Source organism: Salmo salar, chromosome 13 (assembly GCF_965601325.2).
Source record: "Salmo salar chromosome 13, fSalSal1, whole genome shotgun sequence".
NCBI lineage: Eukaryota > Metazoa > Chordata > Actinopteri > Salmoniformes > Salmonidae > Salmo > Salmo salar.
This window is the reverse complement of record NC_138303.1, coordinates 13,868,870-13,887,500: the sequence shown is the minus strand read 5'-3', so window position 1 is coordinate 13,887,500 and position 18,631 is coordinate 13,868,870. Positions and strand designations below refer to the sequence as shown.

Below are 18,631 nucleotides of genomic sequence, written 5' to 3'. Positions count from 1 at the left end.
GGTGATGCAGCCAGTCAAGATGCTCTCAATGGTGCAGCTGTAAAACATGACAAATCTTTTCAGCCTCCTGAGGGGGAAGAGGTGTTGTCTTGCCCTCTTCATGACTGTGTTGGTGTGTGTGGACCATGATAATTCCATAGTGATGTGGACACAGAGGAACTTGAAGCTCTTGACCTGCTCCACTACAGCCCTGTCAATGTAGATGGAGGCGTGCTCGGTCCTCCGTGGCGACTACTAAGTTACTAGCCACAATCTATTCTAATTTGCCAGCGGCGCTTATAATGTTCAGTTGCACCCAACTCCTAACAGTAGAACTATGGTTACAGCCAAATACTTTACCTTTCTTTGTATATTGTTCCTGTGTTTACAGTCCATCTCTTCCCTCTCCAGTGCTACCATGTCCCCTACTCCTCACTCAACATGTTCCTGGGGGGAGACCAGAAGGACAGAGACTCTGCCACCGGCTACAGTAAGGCTTCCTCTGGAGTTAAATGACTCATCAGATATTGTTTCAGATCTCCCTTGGAAAATATGATTTTATTTTAGCAGGACTTCCCAGATTAAATGATTAGTAAACACATTATTATGACAATGATAGTACAACCATCACTGCAACTCTTAATGTTCTCCCTTGTTGTGATGTAGTGGTTATCACTATTATTATTTGTATAGAGACGTAGGCAGGCCAGACAGGATGTCAGTTTATGTCTGACTTTTGAGGGTTTGGTTTCCTGGTGGTGACTAACTCTGTTTGCTGTGGAGGTGGTGTTGGCTGAAGGCAAGCTAAAGTTAACAGGTCAAGGATCAGAGACACGGACACATTTCCTTAACTTCAGTGTAAAAAAAAAAGCGTTGGGTGCATTAGAGATAATAAAAATACTGGCTTGGTTTCAGTCTATGGACAGTATGCCTTAAATGGCAATTCTGCCACTTTTCAACCTCATATTCATTATCTCCAGCACCAAACCAGTGTCTGTGAAAACAGCAGTGTTTCTAAACTCAGCAAAAAAAGAAACATCCCTTTTTCAGGACTCTGTCTTTCAACTATAATTTGAAAAAACCAAATAACTTCACAGATCTTCATTGTAAAGGGTTTAAACACTGTTTCCCATGCTTGTTCAATGAACCATAAACAATTCATGAACATGCACCTGTGGAATGGTCGTTAAGACACTAACAGCTTACAGACAGTAGGCAATTAAGGTCACAGTTATGAAAACTTAGGACACCTAAGGAGCCTTTCTACTGACTCTCTAAAAAACACCAAAGGAAAGATGCCCAGGGTCCCTGCTCATCTGCGTGAACGTGCCTTAGGCATGCTGCAAGGAGGCATGAGGACTGCAGATGTGGCCAGGGCAATAAATTGCAATGTCCATACTGTGAGACGCCTAAGACAGCGCTACAGGGAGACAGGACGGACAGCTGATCATCCTCGCAGTGGCAGACCACGTGTAACAACCCCTGCACAGGATCGGTACATCCGAACATCACACCTGCGGGACGAGTACAGGATGGCAACAACAACTGCCGAGTTACACCAGGAACGCACAATCCCTCCATCAGTGCTCAGACTGTCCGCAATAGGATGAGAGAGGCTGGACTGAGGGCTTGTAGACCTGTTGTAAGGCAGGTCCTCACCAGACATCACCGGCAACAACGTCGCCTATGGGCACAAACCCACTGTCACTGGACCAGACAGGACTGGCAAAAAGTGCTCTTCACTGACGAGTCACGGTTTTGTCTCACCAGGGGTGATGGTCGGATTCGGTTTATTGTCGAAGGAATGAGCGTTACACCGAGGCCTGTACTCTGGAGCGGGATTGATTTGGAGGTGGAAGGTCCGTCATGGTCTGGGGCGGTGTGTCACAGCATCATCGGACTGAGCTTGTCATTGCAGGCAATCTCAACGCTGTGCGTTACAGGGAAGACATCCTCCTCCCTCATGTGGTACCCTTCCTGCAGGCTCATCCTGACATGATCCTCCAGCATGACAGTTCCACCAGCCATACTGCTCGTTCTATGCGTGACTTCCTGCAAGACAGAAATGTCAGTGTTCTGCCATGGCCAGCAACGAACCAGGATCTCAATCCCATTAACCACGTCTGGGACCTGTTGGATCGGAGGGTGAGGGCTAGGGCCATTCCCCCCAGAAATGTCAGGGAACTTGCAGGCGCTTTGGTGGAAGAGTGGGGTAACATCTCACAGCAAGAACTGGCAAATCTGGTGCAGTCCATGAGGAGGAGATGCACTGCAGTACTTAATGCAGCTGGTGGTCACACCAGATATTGACTGACTTTTGATTTTCAAACCAGTTCTTTCCAAAACCTGCAATGAGTTTCTAGCCCAAGGTTTCTTTTCCACGTCACCACAAATCTCACATACTGCTTTCACATAGGATTTACCATATTTTGCCTGTGAAGATAATTGGGCACTGTTTATATGAACAATGTTTATATACAACATTCTTGACTGCATCTGTAGCACCATGGGGATGTGTGAAACTTACTCCTCAGCCTGAAGTGTCATGTTTACGTCACCTTGCTAGCTTTTGAGGTGGCTTGATTGGTTAAGACACTTGATGGAGGATGGTCACGTGTTTTTGTAAGGCAGAGGTTCTGAGTTCACGCCTGGTATGGTGCCGAATTAGAAGGAAGTGGTGCAACACTAAGTAGGGGTGTGCTGATCTCGTCATACTCGTAATTGTATCTGTTTTATCACACTTGATACTCATCGGATTTACTCTTGATTGGAGAACCTGGAAGTGTGCTTTAAAGGCCCCAAAAATGGTTGAAGACTCCAGTCACTAGTCATGGACTGCCCTCTCTGCTACCGCACGGCAAGTGGTACCGGAGCGCCAAGTCTAGGACCAAAAGGCTCATTAACAGCTTCTACCCCCCCAAGCCATAAGACTGCTGATGAACAATTAATCAAATGGCCACCCGCACTATTTACTTTTGTTTTTACTCTGCTGCTACTTGCTGTTTATCTATGCATAGTCACTTTACCCCTACCTACATGTACAAATGACCTTGACTAACCTGTAACCCCGCACATTGACTCAACACTTATGCCAAAACATTCGGAAAATAAAAATAAAATAATCTAAATGTGTCCTTTTATTCTCTAATGATCTGTTGCTCGGTAAACATGGCTGGGTGAGAAGAAATCATATTAGCAAGAAGTAGGAGCTTGTAATGAGTCCAAGTAGACAGACTAAAACAACCATGTGGCCTCAGCAAAGTCTCCAGAAAATAACTGGATTGAACAACAATGACTTAGCAACGGATTCTGATTTATACACAATGTTTGGAGAAGGGGAGACTTGTGCCCTGAGACGAGTGACTGAGTGAAACAGCCGTGCGTTTGTCTGTCTGGGGAAATGAAAGCAGAGGGAGAGCAGCTTGTTCTAATCCAATCATTGCATCAGGCTCAACTGATACCCCATCCATTTATTTACAGACAGAAGATTTAGCCAATAGTTGTTTAGAGCACACACAGCTTCACACTGTTTGAGTGAAAGAGAGATGCTGCTGGCAGGTAAAAAAAAGGAAACGTTTTACAAAAAATACTTGTCATAAAAAATACATATTCAGAGAATTCTCTCTGTTACAATACTCATTTTGCCTGAGTACTTAGCACACCCCTATCTCTAAGCAAGCAGTGTGACATCCTTTAAAAACATTTTTTATTGAAAGTTTCATTTAACTAGGCAAGTCAGTTATGAACAAATTCTTATTTACAATGACGGCCGACCCCGGCCAAACCCAGATGTCGCTGGGCCAATTGTGCGCCATCCTATGGGACTCCCAATCACAGCCGGATGTGATGCAGCCTGGATTCAAACCAGGGACTGTTGTGACACCTCTTGCACTGAGATGCAGTGCCTCAGACCGCTGCGCCACTCGGGAGCACTCAGTGGTACAGTGACCCGGATCTACAGTTGAGCTCAACTCTGGGGCCGCTGTTGAGTACGTTTGAGGGGTGGATGTAGCACATAGGGATGTGTGAAACTCCTCAGCCTGAAGTTTTGTGCTTGCTTCACCTCATTTAGCTAGCTTTTGAGGTGGCACGATCGTCTAAGATGCTTGAGGGAGGACGATCGCGTGTGTTTGTGAGGCAGAGGTCCCGAGTTTGCACCAGATAGGGGCCGAATCGGGAGGAAGTGGTATTCGCTAAGCAAGCAGTGTGAAATCCTTTACCCAAGCTTTTTCATACCTCCCGTTGGCATGCAGGCATGCGTAGGCCTAGCAGTGTGAAATCCTGTACACAAGCTTTTTCATACCTCCCGTTGGCATGCAGGCATGCGTAGGCCTAGCGGTGTGAAATCCTTTACACAAGCTTTTTCATACCTCCCGTTGGCATGCAGGCATACGTAGGCCTAGCGGTGTGAAATCCTTTACACAAGCTTTTTCATACCTCCCGTTGGCATGCAGGCATGCGTAGGCCTAGCGGTGTGAAATCCTTTACACAAGCTTTTTCATACCTCCCGTTGGCATGCAGGCATGCGTAGGCCTAGCAGTGTGAAATCCTTTACACAAGCTTTTTCATACCTCCCGTTGGCATGCAGGCATGCGTAGGCCTAGCAGTGTGAAATCCTGTACACAAGCTTTTTCATACCTCCCGTTGGCATGCAGGCATGCGTAGGCCTAGCAGTGTGAAATCCTGTACACAAGCTTTTTCATACCTCCCGTTGGCATGCAGGCATGCGTAGGCCTAGCAGTGTGAAATCCTTTACACAAGCTTTTTCATACCTCCCGTTGGCATGCAGGCATGCGTAGGCCTAGCAGTGTGCCGATGTAGGTGGGTGTTTATGTAGGGGGGCTGGGATATAAAATGATAGGACAAAACACGCATCACGACAAGAGAGACACTACATAAAGAGAGACCTAAGACGACAACATAGCATGACAGCAACACATGAAAACACAAAATGGTAGCAACACAACATGGCAACAGCACAACACGGCAGCAACACAACATGGTAGCAGCACAAAACATGTAATAAACATGACTGGGCACAGACAACAGCACAAAAGGCAAGAAGGTAGAGACAACAATACATCACGCGAAGCAGCCACAACTGTCAGTAAGAGTGTCCATGATTTGAGTCTTTGAATGAAAAGATGGAGATAAAACTGTCCAGTTGGATTGTTTTTTTGCAGCTCGTTCCACTCGCTAGCTGCAGTGAACTGAAAAGAGGAGCGACCCAGGGATGTGTGTGTTTTGGGGACCTTTAAACAGAATGTGACTGGCACAACGGGTGTTGTATGTGGAAGATGAACTATGTGGAGCTATACCACCTCCACCTATTTCCCCAGCCAGAAACCAATTAAGTCAGTGAAGTCGAAGGCTTTTGGTCGGGAGTAAGCTAAGGCTATTAAGGCACTGCGAAATAATCCACTTTTTAAAATACATAATCCACTTGTTAAACTACATAGCATAATCCACTTGTTAAACTACATAGCATAATCCACTTGTTAAACTACATAGCATAATCCACTTGTTAAACTACATAGCATAATCCACTTGTTAAACTACGTAACATGCTGGTAAAATGTTGTAATAAATGAGCCAACTAGACAAGATGATCATGAGCAGCATTCACCTCAATTTAGCTAACATTTCCCCAGCCTAATTGTAGCCTAACCAATATACAAACTGAGATTCAGTGAAAATGTTGATTGATTTATCAAGATAAGACCCCACAGAATTGTCTCAAAGCAGCGTGATGGGGCTGTCCCAATAAAAACGGTGCTGAAATGTTCTTGACCACACAAGGGAATACTATTACAACGATTGCTGCCTCAGCATTGCGGCAAAATTGTATGCTAAGCCTTAGGCCAAAGTTTTACCGAAATTATTAGTTATGCAGAAATAAAAGTTTTGACATTGATACCGACAATACCTTTCAGATATAAGGAAGATGCTGGATAAAACTTGTCGGGAAAAACGTATTTGTATGAAAGGGATAATAGTGTTTGAAAATCACTTTTTTGAAAATGTTTAACATTTTGATGTTATCAGGTAGAACAATTTTTTTTCTTCTACAAAGTGTAGAAATGGACCGTTTTCACAAATATTGATGCTGGTATTGTGCTGGAGATATTGAAAAGTAGGTTAAAAAGTTGCTCTTTTAAAAACAGTATTACTGTATGAGGCATCTTTGGTTTTAACCCCCAAAACACCTGAGGTAAAATGTTTTTCCTCTCATTTCTTCTTCACTGTTCTCCATGTCAGTGTTTCCCAAACTTTTTTCTGTTACTGTACCACCAAGTACATTTTGCTCTGCCCAGAGTACCCTTGAAGTACCCCTTTCATGTGCATTTTACCAGTTAACCTATGGTCTCATGAGTCTTCTCAAGTACCCCCTGTGGATAGGCCAGGTACTCCAAGGGTTCCTAGTACCCCTGGTTGGTTTATTCCATGTCAATGTTTTCATTGTATATGTTTCCATCCTCTTCAATTGTTCTTTTCCCTCAGGAATGGGGATGGAGGTGTTTGCAACACTGGCGGGTGCAACCATTCAGGGTCAGATTGTGGGGGTGTACCATGCTAAGAGTGCACAAGACTGCAGCCAGCTGAACTACAGCGAGGCCTCCCTCCGTAACATCTCCTCGCCCCTAATCCAGAACTTTTCCTCGCCCCTCACTGATACCCTTCAGAACACGGTTTGGACCATCATATCCATAAACCCCACAGTCTTTCTCTTCTCGCTCTTACAATAATCACTATCAGACTCTTCTGTAACTGAGAAGACATCTTTGCATCACTTCCTCTCTGCAATATGTCAAAAGTGTGAAAGAGAACTTATCAACTAGAATTTGCCTGTACTGTAGAAATTCAGTAATAGCATTGCAGTTATAGGTTCTTCCCTATTTGTGGTCATTACAGGAAGTCTAATGTTGTCTTGTCTGAACTGACAAGTATCTTTTGACGTTTTCCCCTGAGCTTGTTGCTGTGTGTCTTAATACAGATATGCTGATTTTAATATTTTGTGATTTTCTGTCTTGGCTTCAGAGGAGAGCTTATGTGCTTGCTGCTTTAGTTTTGGGAGGAATCTATTTCCTGTGTTGTGTTGTGCTCTTCCTGGGTGTGAGGGAGCAGTTGGGTGAGTATGGTTTCTTAGGTGCTCTGTCATATGTAGATTCATTAAAATTGGACTGTGGTATGAGAGACATCAGGCTATTTATTGATGATTTGTTTCACTTTTCACCCCAGCTCCTCTCAGTACACTGGACCGTATCCGTATGCCCTACCTGGCAGGTATGAAGATGGTGGTGGGACACACCCCCTACGTGAATCTCGTATTCGGGTTTCTCTTTGCCTCGCTTGCCTTCCAGGTGAGGGTTGCCCTAGGGTCTGGGCTGTGTGTAATGATGATGATGATGATGATGATCGTGGAGATGTTAATGACTTAAAATATTCTCTTTCTTTCCTGTCACGGCAACATTACCCAGATGGCTCAAGGAAACTTCGCCCTCTTCTGTACCCATGCTGCAGGCCTGGGGGCCTACTTCCAACACCTCGTCCTTATCCTGCTAGTGAGTAAAGTAACCACGTTTGACACTAATTCAGAGTAGGTTCATGCATTGGTTTAGGTAACAAGAGTGTCTTTTTTTTTTTGTATGTGTGTGTCCTTGTCTAGACAGCTGCCACATTGTCCATCCCTCTGTGGCAGACATTGCTTTTGAGACTGGGGAAGAAGACAACGCTGTACATAGGACTCTGTGTAAGTTCCTTTTTACAAGAACGTGGTTATGTATATGTTTCACCTGATCCTTGACATTTTGAACTTCCTTTATCACTCTGTCTGTTATTTCTCCTTTTTTCAGATGTATGCACCAGCCCTTGTGGTCATTGCGTCCATACAGAGCAACCTGCCTGTCTTCATCATTATGTCCATCATATCTGGGTCTAGTCTATCGGCACTCTACCTGCTGCCCTGGTGAGAGTTTGTGTTTGTACACATACAGTGCATTCTGACAGTATTCAGACCCCTTGACTTTTTCCACATTTTGTTACGTTACAGCCTTATTCTAAAATTGATTAAATTGTTTTTTTGTTGCCCTCATCAGTCTACACACAATACACATAATAATGACAAAGCAAAAACAGGTTTTTAGAAATGTTTGCAAATTTACAAAAATATAAAACTGAAATATCACATTTACATAAGTATTCAGACCTTTTACTCAGTACTTTGTTGAAGCACCTTTGGCAGCAATTTACAGCCGTGAGTCTTCTTGGGTATGACGCTACAACCTTGTCAAGGGGTCTGAATACTTTCCAGATGCACTGTAGGTCAAAACACGATAAATGTGATGACTAAAATGATAGTATTAACAAGCATTAGAGTTACAGTACCATTACATGTTCAATGGCTTAGGGCCCCTGAGTGGCGCAGCGGTCGAAGGCACTACATCTCAGTGCTAGAGGCGTCACTACAGACCCTGGTTCGATTCCAGGCTGTATCACAACCGGCCCTGATTGGGAGTCCCATAGGCCGTCATTGTAAATAAGAATTTGTTGGTGCCAAGAAGCAGAAGCTTGGTTGGGTCGTGTTTCAGAGGATGCATGGCTCTTGACCTTTGCCTTTCCTGAGTCCGTACGGGAGTTGCAGCGATAAGTCAAGACTGTAACCACGAAATTGGGGAGAAAAAGGGGTAAATAAAATACTATAAAAAAATAATATTGTTTTTAACTGACTTGCCTAGTTAAATAATGGTTAAATAAAACACATTGACATGTTGTAGCATACTGTAACTAGTCCAGGCCTCCAGCCACACCACACGGTCACACCTGATGACTCATAGCACTAACCCTGGCGGCTCGCCCCCACCACCCCCCTCATTATGTTGGTGCAAGAAACAAGTAAAACACCCTCCTACTATTACACCCATAATAATATCATGTTATATGAATATGCATAATACTGTTTTGACTTTCTCTGTCTCATTAAGGAGCCACAACTTGCCTTTGTCCTGAGAAATATGTTCTTACCTCTTGATTTCATCACAATGATAGGCAACTTCTAGAGCAGGGTTTCCCACCTCAGTTCCAAGGGGTTCACGTTTTGTTTTTGACCTGATTTGGTGTCACACTTTTAACCCCCATCCCTAGGGCCTGATTGGTATCACACTTTTACCCCCATCCCTAGGGCCTGTGGGAATCTATTTACACGGAGAGAATTTATGGAAATATACAACTTTGAGGTTTCAAGCAAGGAATATGACACTGTTATTAAAGCTATACCTAGTGGGATAAAAACTTTACTTCAGAATAATGCATATTTTGGAATATCTCCGATTGTAAGCGATATTCAGGTGAATGGCATTGGTCTACTAGATACGAAATTCAACAATCGTTTAATAAGGGATATTTTCTACAGGAAGTCTATTCCCTCTGCGATATTTTGTTGGGCTTCATCGTTTGATGTAAACTGGCGCCGTGCTTGGCTCACTCCACACAGATTTATGGTGACCAATAAAGTAAAGGAGATCTCCTTTAAGATAATCCATAGATGCTATCCGTGTAATAGCTTGATTTCTAAATATATATTTGACGTTACCAGTGAATGCAGTTTTTGTGAACTAGAAACTGAATCTATTGAACACTTATTCTGTAATTGTTTATATAGTGAAGTGTTTTGGACTGATGTAAAACTATATCTTAGCCGCAAATTGCATACAACCATTGATATTACTAAGTTTGACATATTATTTTACTACACTGATTCCACAATTGAACGTGCGTATGTCATAAATCTCTTTATTTTATTAGGAAAATCTTTTATCCATAAATCAAAATTTATGAAGAAAAAGCCCCTTTTCTTAATTTTTTTATCTGATTTGGAACAGTACGTAGAATCTTTAAAACGTATACAAAACAATGTCAAAAAAATGTATTCGATATATGTCTGTATTTGATTTGATATAGTAGTTTTTTTTTTTTTTTTCTCTTTCTTTGGATTCCCTCTGGCTGTTATGTTATGTTATGTTTATGTTTTGCATGTTACTGTTATTTACAGCAAGTTCAATAAAGATTTGTGCAAACTTAAAAAAAAAATAATAATAATTAAAAAAATCCCTAGGGCCTGATTGGTATCACACTTTTACCCCAATCCCTAGCAAACACAGCTGATTTAAAACTAATTGCATTTTTAACTGAAGATCATAATTAGGTGATTATTGGAGTCAGGTGTGTTAGCTGGGGCTGGGGCAAAACTGTGACACCAATCAGGCGCAGAGGACTGGAGCTGCCCAGGCCTGCTCTAGCACTACACAGCTGATTCAAATAATCATTAAGCTTTGTTCATTTGAAACAGCAGTGTAGTGTTAGGTCAGAAACCAAAACGTGCACCCCTTGGGGTCCTGAGGACCGAGTTCAGGAAACAGTGCTCTAGAGTTCTCTATCTTCAAAGACACTATATAAACAGTTAGGTCAGTACAGCCTATCATAATGGCCCTGTCTCCCTGGTAACTGGACTGGGGCTTCCCTCCCACACACTCTGGACTGGGGATTCCCTACCACACTCTGAGATTCTTATTTTTCCACAGCTATTGGAGACCACACTCTTAAAGACTTAATGAGTCATGAGGAAAGTTAAGAAATGGTCTGCAGTGCTCTCTGAGCTGAGAAACATCTGTGTTTTACTATAACTATTAAATAATCTACTAAAGGAAGGAAGGAAGAAGTGGGACAGTAATAAATGTGTTATTTATTTAGTGAAATAGTCTACAATGCATTCTCACACAGTACCTTGTCATCCTGTCTGTGTGCAGGTCTATGCTGCCAGATGTAGTTGATGACTTCAAGGTGAAGAATACCACCAGTACAGACCTGGAGCCCATGTTTTACTCCTGCTATGTTTTCTTCAACAAGTTTGGAGGGGGGATGTCTGTGGGCATCTCTACTCTGGCATTACAGTGAGTTCCACCTGCAGGGATTGGAGATTAGAGTCTTAAGTATTGGTACAAATATAAATTGAATCATGTTTGGATTTATTTACATCAACATTACTCTTCATTTGTGTGCTGTTTAGACCTTTGTCATATCTCTAAACAGCACCTAATGAAGAGTCATGTTGATGAAAATAAATCCATACATGATTCAATCTATATTTGTACCAATACTTGGATTCTATCTGTAGTGCGGCAGCACTTTCAGAAGAGTTTCCCCTCTGTAACTGCTTGTCTACCGAGTGTAACCCTCCTCTCCCACCCTTAGCTTTGCAGGGTATAAGCCTGGGGCCTGCAGGCAGAACCCAGCTGTGATCACAGCGTTGCGGGTCCTATTCGCCCCTGTGCCCGTCGTCCTCCTCTTCATTGGTCTGGTGCTGTTTTATTTCTACCCCATCAATGAGGAGCGGCGCTGCCAGATCCAGCGGGAACTGCAGAAAGCAGAGTGAGTTTCCATCCTGTTGATAGTCCCAATACCCTACAGTAGATCTACATTACTTGGATTCATTGGTTGAACTGATTGGATGCTAGACTGACATCTAGTGGTAGATCACTGTAGCTGTCTAGTTTTTGTTTTTCTCGCAAATCAAATAAAAGTTTATTGGGCACCTGCACATGGTAGAGCGATTTGCTTACTTGCTAATGCTCCTCAACAATGACAAATACAAGAGTACCAAAATAACAAGTAGTAATAAAAAGTAGATTAAAAAAAGTAATAAAAATAGTAATATGAAAATAATGTACATAATAGAATCTACAGTATGATTTATAAAAATGTGCTTGAATGATATCATAATATATTTACTTTTTTTTTTAAATGCTAGGAAGACATGTTAGCTTTCCTGATAATTCTATGACGTGTTCTATGACATGTTTCACTTACCAAGCCATATTGGTCTTTACAGGAAAGTGGATGGATTCCAAGTAATGGAGGCAGTACGATTGTAGACTCCGCTCAGACACAGCCAGCCTGTCTAAATGGAAACGTCCATCTGTCAGTGTCTTGCCTCATCTGGCACCATGCTAGGACACTGCTGCCTATTTCACAGCAGCTCGCATGTGTTTATACCACGGAAGATGATTGTCATGGTCACAGGCAGAAACACAGACACTTGACTCAGCCTATATATTGAATCTTTGCATGTGTGTATGTGTGTGTTTTCTTATCCAACCATTGTAATCACTTTTGTGTACAGCAGTGATTCCCAACCTTTTTCTGTTACTGTACCAGCAACTGAATTTTTCTCTGCCCAGACTACCCCTGAAGTACCCCATGTATATATTTACCAGAATGGCTATGGTCTCATGGATCTTCTCAAGTACCCCCTGTAGGTAGGCCAGGTACCACCAGGGGTCCTAATAGCCCTGGTTGGGAACCACTGGTGTCCAATACTGTTCACTGGATGCAAGGACCTCAGAGTAATATCTTTGCATGTTTGTAATAAACCACTTATATTCAAAGGGATCAAGATCAACATTTTATTTGAAGTATTTTAACCTAGTATATAGTAGGCCTAAATTCTACTCTAGTCTGGGATGCTGATGCCGCATTACAGATCAAATATATTAAAATAAATAAATGGGGAAGGTAAATGTAACATCCAACAGAAGAAGAAGAAACACCACGGGATCGTTTAGTGGTGCGTGCATTGTTATTACATTGTTATTATTTATGAACAGAAAATAATAATAATCGCGCTCAAAATGTGACGAACACTCCCACTTTTTTTTCCGGTTTAACCGTTACATTCACATCACGTGGTAGACGCCGCTGCACGGAGACAGACGACAACAGCCGCTGAAATAGCGGATTGAAGGAAGATAGTCTCTTGGTAGGGTGGAGGGATATTAACGAAGGAAATGGGAGTAGAAATTGAGACAATAACCCCGGGCGATGGTAAAATATTTTTATGCATTTCTTTAGCTCAAGATTTGATGTTTTTCCCGTTAATTCATTTAAATTTCCATACAAAAAATGCAGCTTCTCATAGTCTTCTCATGCCGTTATCCTGTTTTAGCGTCGCGTCGTCTTTTCATGCCCGTTATCCTGTTTTTCTATGGCTTTTTCTCCCACAGGAAGAACCTTCCCTAAAAAAGGACAGACGTGTGTGGTGCATTATGTTGGTGAGTTTGGGAGATTCATTTCCAGTGTCTGTCTGTATGCAAGCACCAATGTAAATTCCCCCAAAATCTTAGATTAATTCAGATTTTTGATAGGCCACAACCTTGGCGATTGGGTGCATTTTTGTTTCAATAGTAATGTTTTCATTCAGGGGAATTTCATTCGGATGCAATTGCAAATACATCTGTAGCTCTGGCCACCCAACAATGTGTTGCGTTAAATCTTTGTGTACAAGGGAGGCGGCTTCTTTAGTATTGGAATGCGGTTACTATTGAGCAACATTGTAACATCGCGTGCGAAGTCGAGACTACTATGATACAATGTTTCCACCAGTCACTTCATAGGTGATTATAGTAATATAACATGCAGGTGTCTGTCTTGAGCGTTCAGACGTCAGCTGAACGCAGCTGCAGGGTTCAATCCGAGGTCGAAACAGCGAGGGATTTAAACCCGGTCTGATACCCTGCCTTTGTTGAAATTGAGGGGATTGGTGACGTTGGATAGAACTGAGTATTGCTGTCTGATGCCTTTCAAGAATTTTTTTCCCCCTTTCGTTGTAATTGTTTACTAATGAGTTAGTGTATTATTGTAATAGTTGCAGGGGGTTGGTGTATTTTTAAATTACATAGGCATTGCCTTTTCTCCACGTTCTCACATGATTTACACTATTCAATTGTCAGCTACCTAGTTGTAGGATAGCTGCTATTGTAGTCCTAACACCTTATTGGATTATCATGTAACTTTTATTATACTCGGATTCATGCATACACAAAATATTTAAGCCACTGGCAAGATTCTACATGTTTTACTATGTTTGCTATAGCAACAGTAGTTTTTTTTTTCTCTCTCTCCACTTTTTGATTTCCTGTCAGAAAATGATATTTTCCTGTTATTCATGTGTGAACTGTACCCTCATGCAATAGCGGGTGCTTGGGTAAAATCACTGGGGAAGCCAAGCCAGTAAAAAAGCCATATTACAACCTATGTTGTGTTAATTGTGTTGTTTGCTCTACAACCCGTTAGTTTATACACCACCCTGATATACAATATGGCCGAGACAACAAAAAAGACAACAGTCACACAGTGGCGGAATAAATTAAACTACACATATACTTCTTTCATCACAAAACCAGAAAGCAACATCTGTCTGGTGTCCACAAAAACAAATATTGCATGTAACAAATAGTTAAATGACCTACAGCATGGTCCATCAAGTTAATGTTTTCTACAGTTTACTAAACAACTACTGGGTTTAGAGCCACGTAGTTACCTCCAGTCAGCACGAAGACAACAGGAGCACTGCCTCCGCTTTTCCTGCACCATTTACACTTCAACATTAAAACATCATCAAATCAACTAGGCTATAATACAGTGAAAACAAACTGAAAGATACCAAAAACAATTTAGTCCAATGTTGCTAAATATCATGCGATTGTCCATGGTACACATTTGTGTGTGTGTGTGCGCACATGCAAGTAAAAAAAACAAACACTGCAGGACAACAACACAAGCAGACCGGACAAGTTTTTCTGACAACGTTTTGCTTTGGATGCGATTTGATTGGTGTAAAGCCAAATCCAAACTGGCCTCCTTTTGGGGGACATTTTGCTGCGCCAGGACAACCGACAGTTGAGCTTTTATTAAGGGAGGCGAAATGCTTGCTGGCATCAATCAATCAATCAAATGCTATGGCGGCAACATGTCATACTTTTTTAGTCCAGACAGCAACAGATACATGGGCTACACATACTGAGACAGAGGGGCGCTGTTTCCCTCACTCTGATGATTTCTCCGGTGAGATTCAGCCATTTGCCAATTTAAGGGAAATTATGAAAACACAGAGAGATGAAAGATAAAATTATTTTATACCATTTTCTTTTTTTTATTGGTCAAATATTTGGGGGAAGCCTGGCTTCCATTGGCATCAATGAATACACTCCACTGCCCTCATGTAATTTTATTTATTTAATCTTTATTTAACCAGGTAGGCTAGTTGAGAACAAGTTCTCATTTGATTAGTCAGTCTCCTATTTGCATAATCTGCTCCCTGAAGGGACATTTTTGAGACTTTCAACAACGATAACGTTCCACGTCAAAGAAATACAACTGGAAAAGTTTTTGCATTATAAATTCCATCCCTAATAGATCATTATATTGGCCGCTGCAGAGAGAGGGAGAGAGAAAATAAAATAATCTGGCCGCCCAACCATGCCATGTCTGGGATTACTATATATATCTTGCCCCCTGATGTGCCCGACAGCAGTGCACGCCAGAGATTAGCCCCCTCCTGGCCTGATTGGCGGTAATAACAACGGTACACAATGAATGCCTCCTCGGGATGAATTGCTGACTGCAGACACCCAGTTATGGCCACATTTTCCTGTCACTTTACTGCCCACCCCAGAGACAGCTGCAGGGGCTATTTCTGCTATCCGTGGAATCCCTTCATTTGCATTCTGGGAGATAAATTTACACTAGCTCAGAAGATATATTGTTAATGCTTCGTTAACTGTCGGTTTTGTCCCTTGTGTGTTGCATAACAATCGATATGGAAATAAACCTACAAGAGCCACAGGATGTACGTCTTTCAACTTAAGAGTCCATCTGTCTGCTGGAACTCGTTAGTTTGGGTTTTAGTACAGGAATCGCACCCCCAGTCCAGTTCTGAAATGATTGCCTTGAAACGTAACAGACATGCCACCATCTCTGTTACAGATTGTCAAAATAAATCCTCTCTGCCTCTCATTTCCTCCTTTTCAGGCTCCCTGACGGATGGACGCAAGTTTGACTCCTCCCGTGACAGGGACAAGCCCTTCAGGTTTAAAATAGGAAAACAGGAAGTGATCCGTGGCTGGGAAGAGGGAGTCGTGCAGGTAGGTGTATTATCCAGAGCAAATACATTTATATTACTTGATGAATTTAACTGTTCCAAGTACAGCCATACCTTCTCTATCAGTAGGAAGATAATGGCCTTCATGCATAGTATTTCTCTGAACATATGACATGCTTTGTGTGGGCTATACCAGACAGTTTGAAGTATTTGCATAAACTTTTACATTAGTTTCACTGTTACTGGGGCAGAACACACAGTTCGGTCTGTTTGTTGTACAGCCCTGTGATGTGTAGCTGCAGCAGATTGAAAGGCAAATGTGTGCAACAGGAGAGAGAGACTGAGGCATTGTGTACTTCAAAGCAGTTCGCTGGGCTTTTGCCAGGAGGTTGATTACATAATATTCTTATCAAGGGCGACAGATGCAGTGAAGAGACGTGCCCGTATTAGTCTTTGTTGTGTTGGCTAGGCATTCTCCCAGCCAATGGCAGTTCTCCACAAGAGCCCTCAGCGTTTTCATCAGAGGCTCCACACTTACAGCATGACAAACCGCTCCCCCAATTACACACACACACACACACACACACACACACACACACACACACACACACACACACACACTAAGCGTCTGGTCTGGGGTCAATTGCTGCTTAAGTACAACCAAAAAGTGATGCATAAATGAACACAATTTGAACCAAAAAGTTGTCAACAGTATCATAAAATGAATGCTTCTTTCCGAAATAAAGCATAGAGGTTCCTCCGTAGCTTATCTCAGTGTGGCTGTGCTTGACCTATGTCCCCCCCACTTCCTTGCAGATGAGTGTTGGTCAGAGAGCCAAGCTGACCTGCTCGCCTGACTTTGCCTACGGGGCAAAGGGCCACCCGGGGATCATTCCACCCAACGCCACCCTTATCTTTGATGTTGAGCTACTGAGCCTTGAATGAAGATGTTTCTTTTTTTTGTAAGTACTTTTTGAAGATTTTCTAAGTGTTTTATTATTATCCGTAGTTTAAATAATAGCACAAATGCATCTACAAGTCCATGGATTCAATCTAATCCCTTTCTCCTCTTCCTTCTCTGTCTTTGCAGGTTGCTTTCTACCTAGGAAACATGTAGAAAAGCTAGGAGAGTCTGCACTTGATTCTATAAGAGGCCTGTGTCTATAGTTCCACCACTTTGGTCACTATTTTATCCATATATAGAAAATCTGCATTATCAATGACTCGGTTATTTTGTTTTTCTTTAAAAACCTATGGGCCATAACCTTAAAACCTTACAAACCTTGATGTTTTTAATCTTGAATTTTTAAATTGTGCTTTACTTTGTTTTGTTTTGTGAAATGATTGGTTGTGCATGGTTACATGAGTAATACAAAATACCAATGAAATGTTAGCAGCGACATTCATCTGTTTTCAAGAGTACCTGAAAGAGGGCTGGTGCTTGACATGAATCCTACCTGAGGAACAAAACTAAGAGAATATGAAAAGTACATGTTTGCATCCATACCTCTCCCAGCTGAAAGTAGAACAAATATGAATTGACTTTAGAGTTATAGGGCTTAGTGTAATGTTGAGAGGCAATAGTGTAGTAAAATATTGAGTCAAGGGATGTCTTAACGGTATAAAACAGGAACATTGTTTGATATGTTATTTACCCAGACTAAATAGTGATGTTTTCATTCATTTTGATTTGTTAACTTTATTAGGCGCTAGTGAGCATTCTGCACAGAGGAACTAGTACAGAAGAGTTGTATCATATTGTGTCTCTCTCATTACGAGACATACGACCAACCAACGAGCTGGTTCTGCATGTCATACTAATGATATCCTGATATATACACGTGTCAAAGCTTTGCATTTGAATCATTTTGTTGTTGCTTATGTTTCTTTCCAAGTCAAATCTTTAACCCTGTTGAAAGCCATAAACGTGTTATTAACAGTGATGGGAACCATATAGTGTACACACATTAATTGGAGTAGTGATGATGCTTTAGAAGTGAAATGCCAGAAATTTTGAAAGGGGGTTGAGGAATCGATTCAGTTGTGACCTCCCCCACCTTATTTTGTCTCACAACTTGACATTCAAATATTTTTCAGATGCCATCTTTCTAAAATATGTGTATGCGACCAATACAATTTGACTTGATAACTAAGAATGACTTCTACTTTACCTGTAATGTAATGGTAAATATTTTTGTCAGCGTCATTAGACTGACACCACACTGCCTAAATAAAAATGCTGTGTTGTGGTAGTCAGGTGACAGAGACATCCATGTTTTGTATCACATTTAAAAGTCTGTTGAAATGGAGTTAAATCTAATGCAGATAGAACATGTTCAGATGCTGGCCATCATTGCTCTTGATGTTACAGCTGTCTAGGCACATGGCACAAATACAGTCCTATGTACTGTCTATTTGTGTGCTGAGTTACATACACAGGCACAACCAATAAATGTTTTTGCAGTTGCAATAAAGTGCTCTCTACCTGCTTTGTGGAAAGTCTTTATTTTCTTCAATTACTGGAATATCTGGCATTAATGAGGGTGGGGTATTAAATAAATATTTTTTTGTTGAAATTTTGCGTTGTAATTTCAGAAAATGTACATATTATATCTGCAGTAATAGAAGGATAGTGTTTCACAGTATTATTTACCCGCCAGTGTTGTGATAGGCTATGATATTCGCCTATTGATTTCCGGAGCGGCCTCTTGTCGAAATGGA

At 41.8% G+C, this 18,631-nt stretch overlaps 2 protein-coding genes across 2 annotated transcripts in view; both read left to right on the top strand.

Annotated features, from left to right (window-relative positions):
- mfsd2 (Major facilitator superfamily domain-containing protein 2) overlaps nt 1-12,423 on the top strand; it is a 17,793-nt gene extending 5,370 nt beyond the window's left edge. The window contains 10 exon segments of the mRNA NM_001139904.1: nt 391-469; nt 6,481-6,668; nt 7,018-7,108; nt 7,219-7,340; nt 7,458-7,541; nt 7,646-7,729; nt 7,833-7,945; nt 10,782-10,925; nt 11,227-11,403; nt 11,864-12,423. Of these exon segments, the coding sequence (NP_001133376.1) occupies nt 391-469; nt 6,481-6,668; nt 7,018-7,108; nt 7,219-7,340; nt 7,458-7,541; nt 7,646-7,729; nt 7,833-7,945; nt 10,782-10,925; nt 11,227-11,403; nt 11,864-11,906 (1,125 nt within the window). The 3' untranslated portion in view covers nt 11,907-12,423.
- Nucleotides 12,424-12,603: 180 nt separating this feature from the next.
- On the top strand, nt 12,604-17,455 carry LOC106566440 (peptidyl-prolyl cis-trans isomerase FKBP1A). The gene is made up of 5 exons (XM_045692935.2): nt 12,604-12,855; nt 13,035-13,082; nt 15,841-15,953; nt 16,727-16,872; nt 17,001-17,455. Exons 1-4 carry the CDS (start codon nt 12,819-12,821, stop codon nt 16,853-16,855), a joined length of 327 nt encoding a protein of 108 aa, XP_045548891.1. The 5' UTR covers nt 12,604-12,818; the 3' UTR covers nt 16,856-16,872; nt 17,001-17,455.
- The last annotated feature ends 1,176 nt before the right edge of the window (nt 17,456-18,631 follow it).

Excerpts from the sequence above, each read along its gene's own strand:
- LOC106566440 (XM_045692935.2), top strand. The coding sequence starts at position 12,819 with ATGGGAGTAGAAATTGAGACAATAACCCCGGGCGATG. Across the intron at positions 12,856-13,034 it reads GACAATAACCCCGGGCGATG|GAAGAACCTTCCCTAAAAAA; the intron begins GTAAAATATTTT and ends TTTCTCCCACAG. Across the intron at positions 15,954-16,726 it reads GGGAAGAGGGAGTCGTGCAG|ATGAGTGTTGGTCAGAGAGC; the intron begins GTAGGTGTATTA and ends ACTTCCTTGCAG.